At 33.1% G+C, this 18531-nt stretch overlaps 1 protein-coding gene across 7 annotated transcripts in view; it reads right to left on the bottom strand.

Moving 5' to 3' along the window:
• LOC143252705 (uncharacterized) overlaps positions 1–18531 on the bottom strand; it is an 82627-nt gene that overhangs the window by 56216 nt on the left and 7880 nt on the right. For 2 of the 7 annotated variants that reach the window (XM_076505263.1, XM_076505262.1), the window contains exons 2-4: positions 4354–4701; positions 1421–1516; positions 609–682 (exon numbers count right to left, since the gene is read on the bottom strand). In XM_076505263.1, coding sequence (XP_076361378.1) covers positions 609–682; positions 1421–1516; positions 4354–4674 — 491 coding nt within the window. In that variant the 5' untranslated portion in view covers positions 4675–4701. Of the gene's footprint in view, positions 1–608; positions 683–1420; positions 1517–4353; positions 4702–5371; positions 5466–9809; positions 9861–15225; positions 15300–16633; positions 16844–17996; positions 18087–18531 lie in introns of those variants that run through there. The other 5 variants (XM_076505258.1, XM_076505261.1, XM_076505259.1 and 2 more) reach the window with 5 other exon arrangements.

The following is an 18531-nucleotide window of genomic DNA, read 5'->3' as shown; positions in this document are numbered from 1 at the left end:
AATTATCGCCAAGAAATCAGAGACATTTAGTGTAAAAAATCCGGCTCATACATAAAAGCTGACGCCCAACAAAGGAGACTAAAAACAACCTATGCAAAGATTAAAAAAAACGTTCTGTCTCTTCTCTTAAGTACCCCGCCCCCCGCTAGTACAGCGGTAAGTCGACGGACTTACAACGCTAAAATCAGGGGTTCGATTCCCCTCGGTGGGCTCAGCAGATAGCCCGATGTGGCTTTGCTATAAGAAAAACACAGAAACACGCTCTTAAGTACCCATTTGAAGTGCACCCCTCTTATTGCCAAAGCGATGTCTTTGCGGACTTATAACGCGAGAAACTGGGTTTATATACTCCTGGTGGGCAGAACACAAATCGCCCACTGTGTAGCAACTTTGTTCTTAATTGTAAACAAACCTATAAGAAGCGATTTAATATATCGCTGTTGTTTCAAGAAATATTTGCCAAAATCTTATTTTTTTCATTTGATTGAAGAAACCTTTGAGGTTCAAGAACACAAATAAACAGCATCACGTTTGACAAAACGTTTTAAATATACCTTTACCTTTATAATAATTGTTAAAATACAAACGAACATGAGTGGTAAACTTACCCAAGCAATATCGTAGCACCTCCAGCAAAAAATACCCCAGAGTTTATTAAAAATTTTGGAGACAATGTTGGAACCTGTTAATAAAAAAAATATATCAGTTAAAAATAAAAATACGCAACATACTAAGAATGTTTTAGTAGTTACGTCGAAAACCTTTGTAGCAAATCAGTTAATGAAAGTAATAAAATGGTAAAATAAAATACCTCTAAAATTATGACTTCTAGATGTTAATCTAACAGCTTCGGTTTTGTATGAATAAAAATGCAACTAACAGAGTACATACTGACTAACCGACAGTTTGCATTACTTATATTTATTAATTTGTCAGTCTCACAGACTGGAATCGTTTCTCCCATGCACGTACAGACACCTTATAATCATTTCTGTCAACTGGCTTGAGAGCGTACCCAAAAATGTATCTTGTTTGTTTTATTGTCATAACTTATAAGTTTATGTTTATTGCGCAAACAGTTTTGTAATCGTTGCTTTTTGTACATGAGATTCAACCATTCAGTTTCTATGTATGAAATTCATATTATTTGCGTCGAGTAGAATTGCCATGTTTGAAACGTTTTGTCATTTGTTAAGTGCTTTGGAGGTAGGATTTTAGTTTGAAATGTTACATTTAGTTGTACATGTTGATATTAGCAATTTTAATCTTTATAAAGCAGAAAATGAAAGCATATAGTAGCATGTATTATAATAACTTGGGATCGAACTGTTCGCATTTTAAAGAACATGTTTCTTGGCCACAAAACAATACAATAAATAACTTAATCCAGCCCAAACTATATTGTTTAATTGATACTCACCATCTTGCACATGAACGGAGAGAGAATAAATACAACGAAGTAAAACATTCCAAAAACAAATCCATATTGGGTTGATGATAGTTGTTTTTTCTCTGCCTGAAAAAGTTCATATACAAATAATGATGGTTTAAGAACATAAAAATCTCTAAACAAACAAAGAATAATAATTCATAAGAAATGCACCTTAAACTGAAATTATTTGCTTTAACTATATGTTTATTTGTATCTTTATCTATCTACAGCAAGTACACATATTTCCTGTCAGTTCACTCAGTTTTTAAAGAGGAATTAGATTAAGCGTATAACCTTCACTATTTTTACAATGATTAATTCTCACAAAAATACTCTTGTTCACAATAAAAAAATAAATAGTTAATGTCCAATTTATTAATTTCTCATATGTAATGGACATTCCGAAAAGTAATCTCTTTTACTCAAAAGGTTTTAATTTGATTTCATCTGTCCCTCCGGCCCGACATGGCCAAGCGTGTTAAGGCGTGCGACTCGTAATCTGAGGGTCGCGGGTTCGCATCCCCGTCGCGCGAATCATGCTCGCCCTTTCAGCCGTGGGGGTGTTATAATGTTTTGGTCAATCCCACTATTCGTTGGTAAAAGAGTAACCAAGAGTTAGCGGTGGGTGGTGATGACTAGCTGCCTTCCATCTTGTCTTACACTGGTAAATTAGGAACGGCTAGTGCAGACAGCCCGCGTGTAGCTTTACGCGACATTCAAAACAAACCATGATTTCAAAATACAATTTTCGTTAAAAATAGAGAATTACTTTCTATTTGATGTTCGTCAAAATCATATATTATTGTTTCAAATATTGTTTTAGTTAACCTAGTGAGTAAACCAGTAGAAATTTACTTAATTCAAAATGTTTAAACCTGTGTTTGTGCTGCTCTATTTGATATCCCTTTAAACAGAACAAAACATTTATCAAGATAACTCTATAATCGCAATAAAGGAAAACTTAATTTCATTGAAGTGATGTTGTTCTTAGGATTCCGAAATAGTATTTGCACTTAACGAAACATTGTTTACCATTCATCTCAGTTGTTATACATTCAAACACACAGTCCCTTTACATATATAGCTATTATAAATAGCTGACAATCCTTATTTCTATTTATCTACCTCTAAATTTTGGATATAAGTAAAATTAAGTTGAATATATATAAGGAACTCCTATTCTTAAGTAATATTTAAACCACAAAAGCCTTTCAGACTTCTGAACCAAAACCGTATTTTTGCATATCACATAAAACAATGGGCTTATTAGAATTTAAGGCATTATTACCCTTTTGGTATTTAGAAAGCAATTCTTCTCCTTACTTTGCTAATAGTAATATTATTGACTCATGGATTTTTAGTTTTTGGTTATAGTTTTCATACTAGTGCGCAGCAATCATGAGACTAAAATATCCATTTCAGGATATGCGTTTTACATATTAATACAATTGTAGCAACTTATCTTTCCCATTGCATATATTTCATTAGGAGTAATTGTTTTCCCTCAACTGACTATAGATAGTGAATAGTAGTTTCGGATGTGAAAAGGTATGGGCCTCAAAAATCCATATTTGCTCTTTACTTTCCATGTATCTCGTTATTCGTTCTAGCTTTGTTCGCTTTATAAAATTTTATATTAAAAGTTTCTGACGGCGTACTTCAACTACTATGTGGATTCAATTCCTCAGATACCTCTCTTACTAAGGCGTATGTGTGAGTTTTTCTTATAACAAAGCTGCATCGGGCTATCTGCTGTGCCCACCAAAGAGAATGGAACCCATAATTTTAGCGTTATAAATACATAGACTTAATGCTGTTCCAACGGGGAATGTACTAAGGCGCATTTTACATTTTACTCGGTATAGCTGGAGTCCAAATTTTATTTTTTGTTGATTTTTTTCGATGTTTTTTATTTAGCTAAATTATTTGACTTTTGTGTATCTAGATACATATAATACAGAAAAAAGCTTCAAAGCTATTATTATATTAACTAACTTAGCTGTAAATAGGCGATTAAAATGAGCACTATAAACTAGTAACGAATTTAATATAAATTAAGCCTTAAAATTAATTTTATTTTAAAATTATACTGACATTTTTCAGTCCTAACCTTAAAGTAAAAAAAGAAATTGTTTGGATGATGCACCCAAAAAAAGTAAACATTGGGATTAATCTATTGTAAAATTTTAGCGTGTTTTTATTGTTATTCTTCTATTTTAGGAACTATTAGAAATTTTAAAGGTAGGGGGGGGTGAATTTGGTTTATTTTGAATTTCGCGCAAAGCCACACGAGGTCTATTTGCGCTAGCCTTTCTTAATTTAGCATTGTAAGACTAGAGGGAAAGCAGCTAGTGATCACCATCCACCGTCAACTCTTGGGTTACTTTTTTTTTACCAACGAATAGTGAGATTGACAATAACATTATAACGCCCTCACAAATGAAAGGATGAAAATGTTTGGTGCGACGGGGGGGGTAGAAGGTTAGGAGGAACTTTTAGTGGAAATATTTCTAGGGATTATTTTTCTACTTCTAATATTAGAATAACTTTAACTGTAACTGCCTTTCTATAACTGGTTGCAGAGAGTTAAAAACAATAGGAGTTGAGATATTGTGGGTATAACTATAAACACACAATTTCGCGCCCTTATTTAATTTTTCATGACTAATAACTAGTTTTTTATCTGCGTTTGGACTTTGTCTAATGGATGGTATATTCCCTATGCTTTTGGATGCTGTCACCACAGACAATTTCCATTATGACTTTAAACTTACAACTGAAGAGAAAACTGACAATGAGATTTTAAAATAAAATAATTTTAATGCTTAATATATGTATATAATAAGTTTAAATAATACCTAGTATAACATAGGGCATTTTAACAGTTCTACATCTACCTTAAATAATTCATAAAAAAGTACCTCTTCAGGAAAGAAGGGCGCAAGAAGAGCGTAGCAGCTGGCTTGACAAAAGAAAGCAAAATTGATTAAGGATAAAACTAAGATCTGACGTTTCGTAATCCAAGGGCATTTGTTGTTGTTTCCAAAATCCGATCGCTCAAATGGATCTTCTGAATGTTTATGAGAATAATATTTTGAATCGTCAGTTTTTAAAAAAATTGTTTCTGAAGGATAAGATTCTGATTGGTTGAGTTGTTCCTCAAGTGTTGGTGTAGAAGACGAGTGATGTTTTGGGTAGTTTGAGACAATTTCAGATGTTGTTGACATCGTAAGTGACGTCATCGCTCCACAATGATCCAGAATTGAAAACTGATAAAAAAACATACAATCAAGAGTAACTGTTTGTTACTGCTTTAACACTTTGTTCAAATAGCTAGAAATACATTTGTTACTAAACAATATTATAATGTTAGTTTCAAGTAAATTTTATAAGAGTAATATTTTGTGATACAGTTAATTATTGCTTATGATAACATCGTTGTACAACTCCCGCCATTAAATACATGAGCATAAAAAGAGCTCATTATATAAATATATTTTCATATGCCTTATGATGTATCAAAACAAGGTACATAAAAAATGTAATTTTAGTATTGATGTAGCTTTAGTCTAGGTTATGGGTCCTCCGCTGTATATCGGTATGTATACGGTTTAACAACGCTAAAATCAGGCGTTCAATTCCCCTCTGTGGACTCAGCAGATAGCCTCATGTGGTTTTGCTATAAGAAAACACAAACATACACACAAACAACCAAGGTTATAGTGGATTAAGCCTTTTTTTTTACGTATACATTTTTCATCTAATAAGCCTTCAAAATGCATTTGACATACAGACTAATATTTTAAAAGGCATAATATAGAAACGGAGGGGTAGTAGTAAAATCTTTAGATTTTCAAACATGAATGATGTTATCCCTAAATTGGAACTAGTGACTAGAAGGAATGTAGCCATTCGACAGCAAACGCTTTGCAATTTCACCTTATGTATTTCTGAGCTAACAGCTCAAAACGTCATCACATAACTTCCAATACAGATTCAGCCTGCTAAGAACGCCGTTGAACAAACCACTTATGTTGCTGTAAAAGGTTAAATAGTATTTCGCGGACGAGCTACAAATACATTATCGATAAATATATAAGCCTTATCAGTAAGACTACTGTGAGGACTACGGTTCACATCAAACTATTTATTTATGATATAATTTCAAACAGTTTACATAAACGAAGTAAAATATAACTTTGTATCACAATTCGAATGTTATTTTAAAGTACTAGGCATTTAAACCCGTCGCATCGACGAAAGCCCTATACGCCACTTTGTGGCATAACGTTATTTCTACGGATTTATACTGCTCGAAACCAAATTTCAATGTCCGTAGTGGGCAGAGCACAGATAGTCCATTGTGTAGCTTTATGCTTAATTCCAAACAAACAAGTCTGAAAGCTCTATACTTATACGTTATTATCACCTAAGATGATTTACTTAAAAGTATAAGGTAGATCCAACAACAACAGCAGGGTCGAAGACGATAATCAGGAAAATCCAGGATTTGATTCTTTGTATAAAAACTCAAATTCCAGTTTAAGAACAGGAAAGTCTTAAGGTTCAACTAAGTGATAAGGATAAAGTGAATCGTAAACACTACCCTAACCCTACCACCTTGGTTGTTTTAGCACTTTTACTTCTATAACAAGCTATTCCACACGTGAATGAGTCACTTTAAACCATTATCAACCAAATAAAACAATCAAAAGCTTGTACACGTGTTAAGAAGGGCATTGTGCACATTTATACATGTGGATCCAATATTTTGTCCATAACAATAAGTTGATTGTGCAAAAATCGTGTTATTTTCTTAACATAATTCTTTAGGGCGTAGGTTTGCCTTGTGGTTTTCGTGCGCCCCAGTGGCACAGCGACATATCTGCGGACTTGCAACACTAGAAACCAAGTTTCGATACGAATGGTGGGCAAAGCACAGACAGCCCTTCATGTAGCTTTGTGCTTAACATCAAAGAATTTCTGGATTTCGTAGCTAGCAGCCAATTTTAAATAATTGCAGTACCACAAAATATTCCCTGTTCCTTAAGCTATGAGTATACGTCAAAAGTGGAAGTTAAAGGTTAGTTAGTTGTGCATATTACTTTTTGTGTGTTGAATATGGTGAATTTTACACAATTTATATAAAGTAAGAAATAAGGATTAAAGTATTTGTTTGATCTGTCATAACTTTCACGCAAAGCTACAGTGAAAGACTAGACGGTAGACAATAGTCCTCACCACTCACTCCTAACTCTACAGCTGAAAGGGTGAGCATGTTTGGTGATAATAGGATTCGAACCCACAACCCCTAGATTACAAGTCGAGCACCCTAACCACCTAGCCATGCAGAGAAGAATTAAAATAAAAATAATAATAACGTTTCAAAATGCTGCTCTTAAACGTTTGTCGTTTTCAATTGAAAGTACTATTTGAAATATTTATACCATATTTAAAAAAAAGTCGTTGAGCATTTTAAAATGATTGTACCTAGTTAAAAGTTCTGGTATGTGTGAGTTTTATGATATTTTGTTCTACGTTGTGAGATGTTATTTTTGTATATTAACAATACTTTTATCTTTGCATTATACTTTAGTTTTTTGTTTATACAGATTTTTAGATAAAATACTGCATTCCTTATTCATTGAAAGCTACACAATTTTAATCGTCGATCAGAAATTGTGTAAAACAGAGTTACTTTTTAATCAAAATATCGAGCAACTAACTGATATAAACTTACATCGATATAACTGAAAGTAAATCGCAGAATAGCCAATGCTATCAAGCTAACATACTTTAATCTTTAATTCTGTTTTTATCTTACAGAAATGACGTAAGCATGAGGTAAATGTTTGTTTCTGCTTCGCCCAATGAAATTTTGTGATTTGTAATCTCAATTATTTGTGTCTACTGATGGTGCCATGAAACATCATGTGATTTTCGAATTCAAGCAAAGTTACCTGATTCAGATTTCACTACATTGTCATCAATGAATTCATTATCACGCACCGATAAGTTGTTTCTATTGCGAATCACGCAAAGCAGATTGTAATAAGAATTTTACCAGTATGTTACATATTATTGATAATTGAGCTTGTAGTCAAGAAAATGCCTATTTGATTTAGAGCAAATCTACACTGGGATATCTCCTGTGTCCACCGTGGGGAATCAACCCCTGACCTTGGCGTTGCAAGTTCGTAGTCTTACAGCTATCCCCCAGGGAGACAAAAGTAAAATATACACGAAATTTTAATAAAAGGTATATAGTTATACGAACTTCAAGTTTTGACAACGTAACTCATATATACATTCTTACTAAGTGTGCCGAAAAAGTTATAAAGGTATTTTACGAGTAAAGATATTCTTCAGGTGTTTAAATCTAAAACAACATATCTGTTAATGCTCATTTCTAATGTACGTCATTTGAGAAACTAATTAGTGAAAACGTTTATATATTTCATGGATGTCAGACAGGCCAATAATTACAAGTAGCTTTATTATTTTGCAGGCTTTTAACAACATAGAAATAGTTTTGGCAAATAAGTTGACTGATTATAAATTTAGTAAGATTTTGAGACAATGAATTTATAAAAGATAAATATTTTTCTTAAATAATATTCTGTTCTCTTAAAGCTGTAATAGTTCTACTTTAGCAAAAATTCTAAACGCAGTGTTTAGTACTTTTCACACTTGTTGCAGTTGCTTGAAAATAAGATTTCGTAATGTTAGAACCTTGCAGTTTAGAGACACAGTGCCGTATTTTAAGTTACAGAACCACCTAAACCATTTTTATGCTAGTTTTCTTGTAGGCAAGCTGTGCTGTGGCCAACACGGGTATGAAACGCGGTTTCTAGCATCATAAGCCCTCAGACTTACTGCTGTGTCACTGGAAGAGTGAAGAGACATAATAGCTTGTTTGTTTGTTTTTTTAGAGCAAAGTTACATCACGCTATCTGCTGAGCCCACCGATGGGAATCGAATCCCTGATTTTAGCGTTGTAAATCGTAGACATTCCGCTGTACTAGTGGTGGGCAAGAGAGGCATCCTAGATCATGCTCGACTTACTTTAAGGTTAGAACTACAACTTTCCAATAATTAGTAACTTAAGACAACCAAATTAAAAACATTTGTATTTTAGTGTTATTAATATCTTCTTGGTTGAATAATTCACAAGAATTAGCTAGTAGTATCAATACACCGCACATTCTTAAATTTTTATATAAATATAAAATAATATTTCTAAACATAATACTTATAAATATATTTACTGTTACGACAGTTTGTAGACGTTGACAAATCGCCTAAGATAATTAACTAGTGAATTCTTTCCCAGTTCACAAAAGTAGCTCCTCGTAAAGGAATGACGGGTAATGTGTTTTGAACGACACCCAATCTTTAAGACCTATAACGTTTGTTTACTTTTAACTGTGCTATTTAGAACATAACCATGCTTGTTTAAAGTTAGTTTTTCATCAGTTTCCTTGGCATTAAATGTTTATAACCAGTTGCTAAGAGGTGCGGGAAGGGATATTTAAATTATAGAAGTGTAGTCAATTTTCATAACCGTGACATAAACAGGTTGAAATTGATGTAATTTTCTTTTATGACAGTTCCTTTTTCATAACCAGATTTATATCAATGTTGAAAGGAGTTGAAAGTTCTTGATGATTAGAAATCCACTTGAAATAAAAATGTATTTCAGAACGGACACATGTCTTAGGGACGAGAGTATAAACGGGTTTATATTCTCTTTGTTAACCTGAAGATGACCTAGGAAAGTCGAAACGTTCTTTTCTGCTTATCAATAAAAGTTTTAATACTCATTACCAGCCGTTTCGAGATACAAAGTAATAAAGTACGAGAAAATATTATGTTGATAAATTATTTTATCAGAACCTAGTAACTACCATATCGATAGGCACCAAGATTGCATGCCCATTCCTGGGATAACATGAGTTTTTCGAAACTTATATTGCTCACAACTGTTTAGCCCAAATTACTGTATTAGACTTCTTTATGAAGTCGTTACGTTTAGGCACGTTTACTACAATCCTTCAGACGCTTTAAGACCCACGTCTGTGATTTGACAGATCTGGTGGAATATACTGGGAGTTAAATAAATAGGACTTTTAATTTGGTATTATTTAAACTATTGTAGTCTTCAGTATTTTCTGGTGAAAGCAGAGAATGCGAAAGATTGATAAACTATTTAATAAAACTAAAAATGGATTGCACCTTAATTGCAATGCAAAAAGTCACGATAATCTTATCAAATAATATATAAATATTAACAAAGTGCTAGTTTAGTTTAATTTTAAACAAATATGAAGTGTAAAATTAACTACAGTATAAAATCAAGTAACTTCTAAAAGCTCACCTTTTAACGTGTGTCACCGTACAGTGAGATTTTCCTGTCTTCAATACAATGCTAAGATGAGAACCTAATTTACACAGTGAATTTCTAAGCAACAACCTGACCATAAATTGGTAAGCATGGATATAAAACAATATAAACTGACTCAAAAGCTTATGTAGTGGACAAAATATTTTACCATTTTTATCATTTTTTCACCTGTTTTGTTCGAATGCATTGTTCCATTGGGTAAAGGAGCTGTGAACAGATAAAGACGATAATCGGACATATGAGGTCAATATTATTTTCAATGGGATTACGTGTTTCGCTCCTCAATCTATTTTAACCATGTTGTAGAATATTTAATTTCCCTCACTTTATAATTTAAGCATATACACTAAACGATATATTTCTACACTATATTAAATGAAATAAAGAGACTGTACATGATTTTTTAGTGAATACTGTATAGCCAAGCGCGTATCGCATGGATGGTAAACATTATCTCAAACTAGCACTTTTTGAAATTAAATTAATCATGTTAGTGTTTCTTTGTCCACAATATAAAATATTTATTTTATTTAATGAAAGTAATATCATTTGGTTTGACGTTAGTAGTCTATATAGCACCCTCAATATCAGCAACATTCCTTAATAAAGGGATTTTGAAATTAGCGTTAAAAACGGAATTGATCATATTAAAAAAGAGTTTGCTATACACAAACTCGCCATCAAACAATAGATCATTGTCAAGAAAAAATCAAGGTTAGTGTCTACAGACCATTTCTGTAAAATTTAAAGATAATTACACAAACAAACTCGTCGACTGTGCTAGATGATTGTCACCTGGCAATAATTCTATCTTATTATTTTTTTTGCTTCAAGATATTCGCGTATATATTTTACTCTCGTGCAATTTAAGCAATTTCCTAATGAACTTATCTTACGACTGTATCAAAAAGAGTCTTACTATTATAACCGAAGAACACGCTTCACTGTCATAACTGTATTATATACACTGCTGGCCAAAATCACAAGGCCAATGAACATAAAGAAAAAATATGCGTTTTGCGTTGTTTGACTCAACCACTTATTTGAGTACAGCTTCGAAAGATGAAAATAAGAAAAGAGAAAATAAAAATAAAAAACTTTTTAGTATTTAATATGGAAAATGTGAACACGATGAAATTAGCCTAAATACTAGCTGGTTAAAATTTTAAGACCACACTGAAACGAAGCGTCAATCAATATACACGTAACGAAATTCAGTTATTTGCGTTCAAGCATTGGCATTGTCTCCCACTGACATCTCCTGTATTACATTGGGTAAAAACATGGCAAAGGCTAAAATGTTGACAGAGTTTGAACGTGGGAGAATTGTTGTGGTGCAAAAGCAAAGTATCACTCAACGTGCCATCGGTGGTGAGAATGGGCGTAATAAAACCGCTGTTGCAAATTTCTTTAAAAACCCTGAGAAATACGGAACGAGAATTTCAAGTGGTCGGCCCAAGAAAATTTCGCCAGCGTTGAGTAGGAGGATTCGACGGGTTGTCCGGCAAGACACCAACCGATCGTCGAACCAGATTAAGGCTCTTACGGACGCAGAATGCAGCTCAAGAACAAGACGGCATCTCCGAGAGAAAGGCTTTAAAAACCATAAACGTCTTCAAAGGCCATGCCTCCTTCCACATCACGAAACAGCTCCGTTAAACTTTGCTGAGAAGCACCAAAAATGAGACGTAGAAAATTGGACGAAGGTTTTGTTCTCTGATGAGAAAAAAATTCACCTGGATGATCCAGATGGCTTCCAACGTTACTGGCACAATAAGAATATCCCACCGGAGACATTTGCTACACGACACAGTGGAGTAGGTTCCATCATGATTTGGGGTGCTTTCTCCTTCCATGGAACAATAGAATCTCAGATTATACAGGAGTGTCAAACAGCAACTGGCTACATTGGCATGTTGGAGAGAGCATCCTTATTGACTTAAGGCCCTCGCTTGTGTGGAAATGACTGGATCTTTCAGCAGAACAACGCTGCAATCCACAATGCCGCAGGACTTGTTCATGGTGAATAACATGATTCTTTTGGACCATCCAGCGTGTTCGCGCGAACTAAACCCCATTGAAAATGTTTGGGGGTGAATGGCAAGGGAAGTCTATAGAAATGGACGTTAATTCCAAACAGTGCATGATCTTCGTGAAGCCATCTTCACCACTTGGAATAACATTCCAGCCAACCTTCTGCAAACGCTTATATCGACCATGCCAAAGCGAATGCTTGCAGTTATTCGCAATGACGCTATGCAACTAACTGCTGAGATCTTTTGTTTGGCATTTTCTACCCTGTTTACGACTTCTTTTTGGTAGGATCTTAAACTTTTAACCAGCTAGTACTTAGGTTAATTTCATAGTGTTCACATTTTCCCTATTAAATGCTAAATAAGTTTTATTTTTATTTTCCCTTTTCTTATTTTCATTTTTCGAAGCTCTACTCAAGTAAGTAGTTGAATCAAACAACGCAAAATGCATATTTTTTCTTTATGTTCATTGGCCTTAAGATTTTGGCCAGCAGGGTATTTATTCACTAGTTTTATCGTACTTAGCTCTTACAATTATACCATTACTATTTATCGATCTTATAATGTTACTAAACGTGTCTTCGTTTTGTACAAATTTTACCCAAGTGACTTATTGTTACACATATTTTTCAGTGTTCTGATTGTATTAGCTAAATACGTTATAGTTGTGACTGTGACATACTACACGTTGTCACTATCAAGTTTTAATAATTTAATGACATTTTGTTGATGGTGTTTTCATAAGCATTCTATTTAAAGAGATTTAGTTCATATCTATATGCATGTATATTTATATATATATATATATATATATACAAATATGAAAACAATATAATACTGTAACGTGCATATTAATACAAAACGTCGCTATTCTGTTTTAAGATAAAATAATTGGAGTGTACAAAAATGGAAACTCTTTATTTTCCAAGCGTATATTTCACTTTTTTCATTATTTCTTGTGTGTCAACACATATTTTCGGTTTACAGAAGTTAAGGCGAGGTTCTAGATTCTAGAAGCTTCAGTTAGCCCAATAAAACGATAATTCTTTCGTAAAATATATATTCTTAATTCTTGCACTCGAGAATATTCTTATTTTCAGAATAAGCGGGAATTTCACAATACACGTTTTACAGTATAAGTTACCAACTTCTCTAAATATAAACTTAAATTACACAAATGTCGATATTAAAATAAATATATAATAGTAAATCCGCTACAAAACCAAGTGACATTGACTTAAACAAAAAAAATTTATTCATGCGCTGGCAAAAATGGATTTTTGGAAAAAAATGTATTTTGATATTTGTCACGACACTCGTTGGCTATTACAGGCAAATACCTTAAATATAACATATATGGATATTTCTGTTCAAAAACTTTAAAATTATGTTAGAAACATATCACTGTTGATGTTTCACCATTAGTTATTTAAAATTCTGAGTGACTGCTAATTAAGATAAGCGTTGTATTACACTGATAGTGTTGTGAAACCCAGTTGCTAAACATGAACTTTCTGTTACTTTTATAAACATACATTCATTGTCAATTTTTTTGAATGATAGCTCCTCCTAATAAGCGTCCATAAACTAACTGTAATGAAATAGGAGCTTGTAGTCGAACACTATACATTTATTTCTATTAATACAAATCACTATGTAAAACTATTTAAAAACTAACAAAACCCAGAATGTGAAGTGAAATAATGTAATAATACAAAGTAGAAAAAACAAAGTTGTATGATTACATTATTTCATGTTGTGGGGTTGTGAATTTCTGAAATAGACGTTTGCACGGTGTTTCATTTTGATAGACGCAAAGGTCCAGTGCTTTTCTTGGTTGTGGAGCTTGCAACACCAAACTTGGCAAGCATATTCAGGGTGATTCTTATCAGTATGGCGTATTTCACACAAATGGCTCCAAGGAAGAATAAAACATAACCTGTAGGTGCCCCTATCTGAGAGCAATCTAGGGGGATATTTTTCGTGCCGCTGAGATCGAATTTGGCATCGGATTTCGAGTTCCTGACTTCTCTCTTTGGAATTCCGTACGCGTAATACTTGAAAGCGGGTTTATAGCCGGGCACCCAGACACAATACGAATTTATGAACAGACTTTGATAATAGCATCGAAATGTTCCAGGCGCCCCTTAAGATTCAGGGTGTGTCATGGTTCGAAGTAAGTTCCTACTTCAGATCACAAGCTAACGAGACCGAACGATTAACTATTGACTATATGTTGATTAGTATTATAATATTAAATATTTACAATAAACTTTAGGTCTCCTCATCAAGCTCCTCCATTATATCTAGATATTTCTGTATCTATTCTAAGGGAGTGGGTACCCAGAAACAAACCCACTAGAACATCCGACCGTGGTCTAATGAGTTATTTTCTGGAGGAGCTTGACTAAGGTGCCTACATTGAAGTGTGTATATTTCATACTAGTCATTGTTAATATGAACAACGATTTGTTTTGTTTTAGGTTAAGCACAAAGCTATACGAATCGCTGTCTCTGCTCTGTCTACCACCACAGGTATCAAAATCCGGTTTCTAGCATTGTAAGTTTGTAGCTATACCACTGTGCCACTGGGGACTTTGAACAATGATAATATAACGTATAAAAATAATTATTTATAAAAGCTTCATGATAAAAATAAAAAATTAAAAGGAATTAATAAAAAAAATAAAAAAATTCAAAATAATGATAAACAGTGTAAATTGTTAAGTATTAGAACTGGTTGTGCACTTCAGTACGGGCACAAGAACCTGGAAATAAGAGTTAAGACATCACACTTTATTTCTTTGCTTTAGTAAACATTTTCGTTTTTGAAAACCGTGACGACAAATAAGTAAATATATAATATATCTAGTTATTTGTATACGTAAGCATATTTTACATCTGATGAAGAGAGACCATTGTTTTCTTGAATTTTCATTATGCTTATGCATCAGTGGTTGAAAAGAGAATCTAAAAATAAGCGTTTAAAAGATTAATTTATGATGGTTGAGGAATCGATCATAGATATATAATTTTAATGTTTTTAGTGGAACAACGTACGGGTGATATTGCGAGAAAAAACACTGACGAAGTCGAATCGAGACCTATTATTTATTAAAAATTAGTGAGACAAACATACTTAACATATAGTTATTTCTAGTCTGATTATGTTATGTATTATTTTAAAAGTTTTTCAAATTCAGTGTCGAAAGTTTGTTGTCATCTTTTAAAGAATTAAGGGTTAGGTCAAATACATAATGTTTCAATTACTTTGAAGCTTAATCTTCAATAGAAATATAAAGAAAGTTTTACTTTGACATAGAGGTTACAAAAAGTATAATTATATAAATATTTACCAACGTCAAGTGGGCAAGGTTACTGTTTTTCACTTCTTTGTACGCATGTTGAAGATAATTCGAGAGGTTTGTATCTAAAAGTGATAAAACTTAGTTCAAAGGTTAAGTGTCCCCCACACCAGTCGTATTACTTTTAGTAAACATATATCAAATGACAGGTTCGCACTAATGTCATCCAAAGAAGATTTGAAAATACGCTAAACTTCAGAAAAAATTGAGAGAAAAAGATTTTGTAGACCCAGACCTACATATGTAAAAAAGTATGATCTTGGACCCTAAACTTATATCTACAAAAAAAAAGGATGTTATACCTTAGATTAACATTTCTACAAAAAAAGGATTTTAGATACTAGATCTATATCTCTGCAAAAAAAAGGATCTTAGACTCCAGTCCTACATTTCCACAAAAAGAGGATCTTAGACCCTAGATCTACAGCTCTACAAAAACAGGATATTAAACCCTAGACCTACAGCTCTACAAAATCAAGATCTTATACCCCAATCCTACAGCTCTACGAAAACAGGATCTTACACAATAGACCTACATTTCTGAGAGTGAGGAATTGTTTGATGCAGATATTATATCTTCATTGTATATGCTCCCCAGTGATACAATGGTATGTCTGCGGATTCACACTATTAGAAATAGGATTTCGATACCCGTGGTGGGCACAGCACAGATAGTGCATTTTTTAGCATTGTGCTTAATTCTAAACAAACAAACTATCATTTTATACTTTAAACTATTTACTAAAATACATTGCGTAGGAGAATAAGTTACACTATCTAAGTGTCATTCTAAGTCATTTATAAAGACGTTTTAGACAAAATTCTAAATTCAGTAACTGTAAGAGTAGATAGAGTGAACTCCTAAAGAATGATTTGAAACACTATACCATTGTTAAAGTTCCTCACCTCTAAGCTGAGACAAAAACTGACATTTACTCAAAAGTTTCCGCCTAAACTAAACCGCAATGAATTTTAATCAATACTTCATTATGTCTACACATTATATATACTTTCTTTCATGTACAAAGACAAGCACAAACGATCATGCATGTATACTTTTATATGGTGAATAAGTAATAATAGTTATTACTCATAATCTATTTTTACTTTCTTCTATCCCGGCTCGAACCATACTCTAACATGAATACATGGAAAAAATTAAAATTTTAAAATAAAATCCAGTATTTTAATTTCGAATCAACAATGTGAATGCGGTATAAAAATTACCAACATATAAAGATGTTTCAATATTATTAAATTAAGTAAATACTCTAAGTATAATACGTATCGATTTTTTACTATTACTTCCTTTTTCTTTTTTTTTCAACAAAGAAGCTGAAGCCTAGTTACGTATTTCAAAGAAGCAAAAAGGGATTACATATATTGCACCATAACGTACATTTAGATTTTAAACCAATGCAGAACAGGTTATGCTGGTTCGACACACATTTTTGAAGAACAGTAATACTGATTTTACTCGGTCTAGCCATTCTACATTTTGAATCCTCTGATACACGCAAGTGTCTCTTAGTAGGTAAGCGAGAAGTTCACTGACTTGCAACGCTGAAATCCGGGACCTCGAATCCACGTGGTGGATATAGTGCAAATAGCCCGCTGAGTAGCTTGTAATATAAAACAAATAAACAATCAAGCAAATATATGAAAGCTGGTTACAGATAACATTGCGTATTCAGCTATGTTCGTGTGCATTCGAATTCCACGAGAACATTTTGATACGAAAGATACAATATTATGTATGATTACTAATAAAACTGGAGAAAAGTACTAAAATTCTGTGTTACAGTGTTTATGCATTGAAATAACGTGTTTAAACATGAAAGTGCTGTTTGTGGGCTTAAAGACATTCACTTATCTTAATTACAGGTGAGGCTTAGCTCAAGTTTAAATATAATGTTTTTCCATTCTTAAGAATATATCAAATTATAATCTGACTCCAGCTAGCCTGTTGCTTGGAAAACATGAGTGACTGACCTGTGTGTAAGTGTCAGCGACTTCAAAATAATTGGGTTGGTTGGAGAAACTTGAAAGTCAATAATAAAACAAAGTGTCTTCATCAAAGGCTCAAATCAAGTTTTTTTGGTTTTGAATTTCGCACAAAGCTGCTCGAGGGCTATCTGTGCTAGCCGTCCCTAATTTAGCAGTGTAAGACTAGAGGGAAGGCAGCTAGCCATCACCACCCACCGCCAATTCTTGGGCTACTCTTTTACCAACGAATAGTGGGATTGACCGTCACATTATAACGCCCCCACCGATAAATGGGCGAGCATGTTTGGCGCGACGGGGACGCGAACCCGCGACCCTCAGATTACGCGTCGCACGCCTTAACACGCTTGGCCATGCTAGGCCTGACTTAAATTAAACTAGCCATACCCAGAAATGTTTTAGAAGTGGTATTTAAACATAATATATGTACATATATATGTTATTAAAGTATCCCACTTAAAAATGATATTAAATATTTTTAAAAATAACACACATAATAGTTATCAAATTAAAACGAATTCTTAAATGTTTGTTAAAATAAAAAAGACTAAAAACTGATACCTAAATATATATCAAAATATCAACATTTAACAGTTAACAAACAAGAAAATTAACTAAATTACTGTAAATAATCAACGTTCATTTTAAATAAAGTGCTTTGTCGCTTTCAGCGTGCAATGAGGCCGAACATTTATTTCTTATCTTAAGGTGTCATTTTAATATTAAAATATTTCTGAACAATATCCAAATAATCTCACCCTAAGTCTCCATATTCGTATCATAAAGTATGCTAGTATCCAGTAAGACACCACATCAAACATTATTTGCCAAATCTATGTGAACCACCAACTTTACGATATCGGATTAACTGAAACAAAGACTAATGCTTAATTAATCATCTAAAACCGCTAATAAACCAGTACATTTCAACCAAGCTATTATTGATACTGTTGGTTTATTTCTTCCGATAATAATAGGGAGTATTTCACACTGAATCCCAAGTTCGAGACAGACGTATTATACATGTTCGTTAACTCTGTTGAACCTGGTGTGGTTAATATTAGTTTTACTTATAAAGCTTTAATTAAGCATAAAAAATAAAAGCAAAAGGCAATATTATTGTTTACAACTATCCTGATATTCATTGCTTCCATTGTACTATGATATTCATATATTTACAGGAAAGCGTTATCTTAATTCAGATCTGGTGTAAAATGTGTAAATCGTATGGTGAGTTGTTCGAAAGTAGACTTGGCTTTATCTGATAAAATTCTGGAAATTTGAAGAAAAAAT

The sequence above is a fragment of the Tachypleus tridentatus genome, chromosome 6 (genome assembly GCF_004210375.1).
Source record: "Tachypleus tridentatus isolate NWPU-2018 chromosome 6, ASM421037v1, whole genome shotgun sequence".
Lineage (NCBI taxonomy): Eukaryota > Metazoa > Arthropoda > Merostomata > Xiphosura > Limulidae > Tachypleus > Tachypleus tridentatus.
This window is presented reverse-complemented; position numbering and strand designations above follow the sequence as displayed.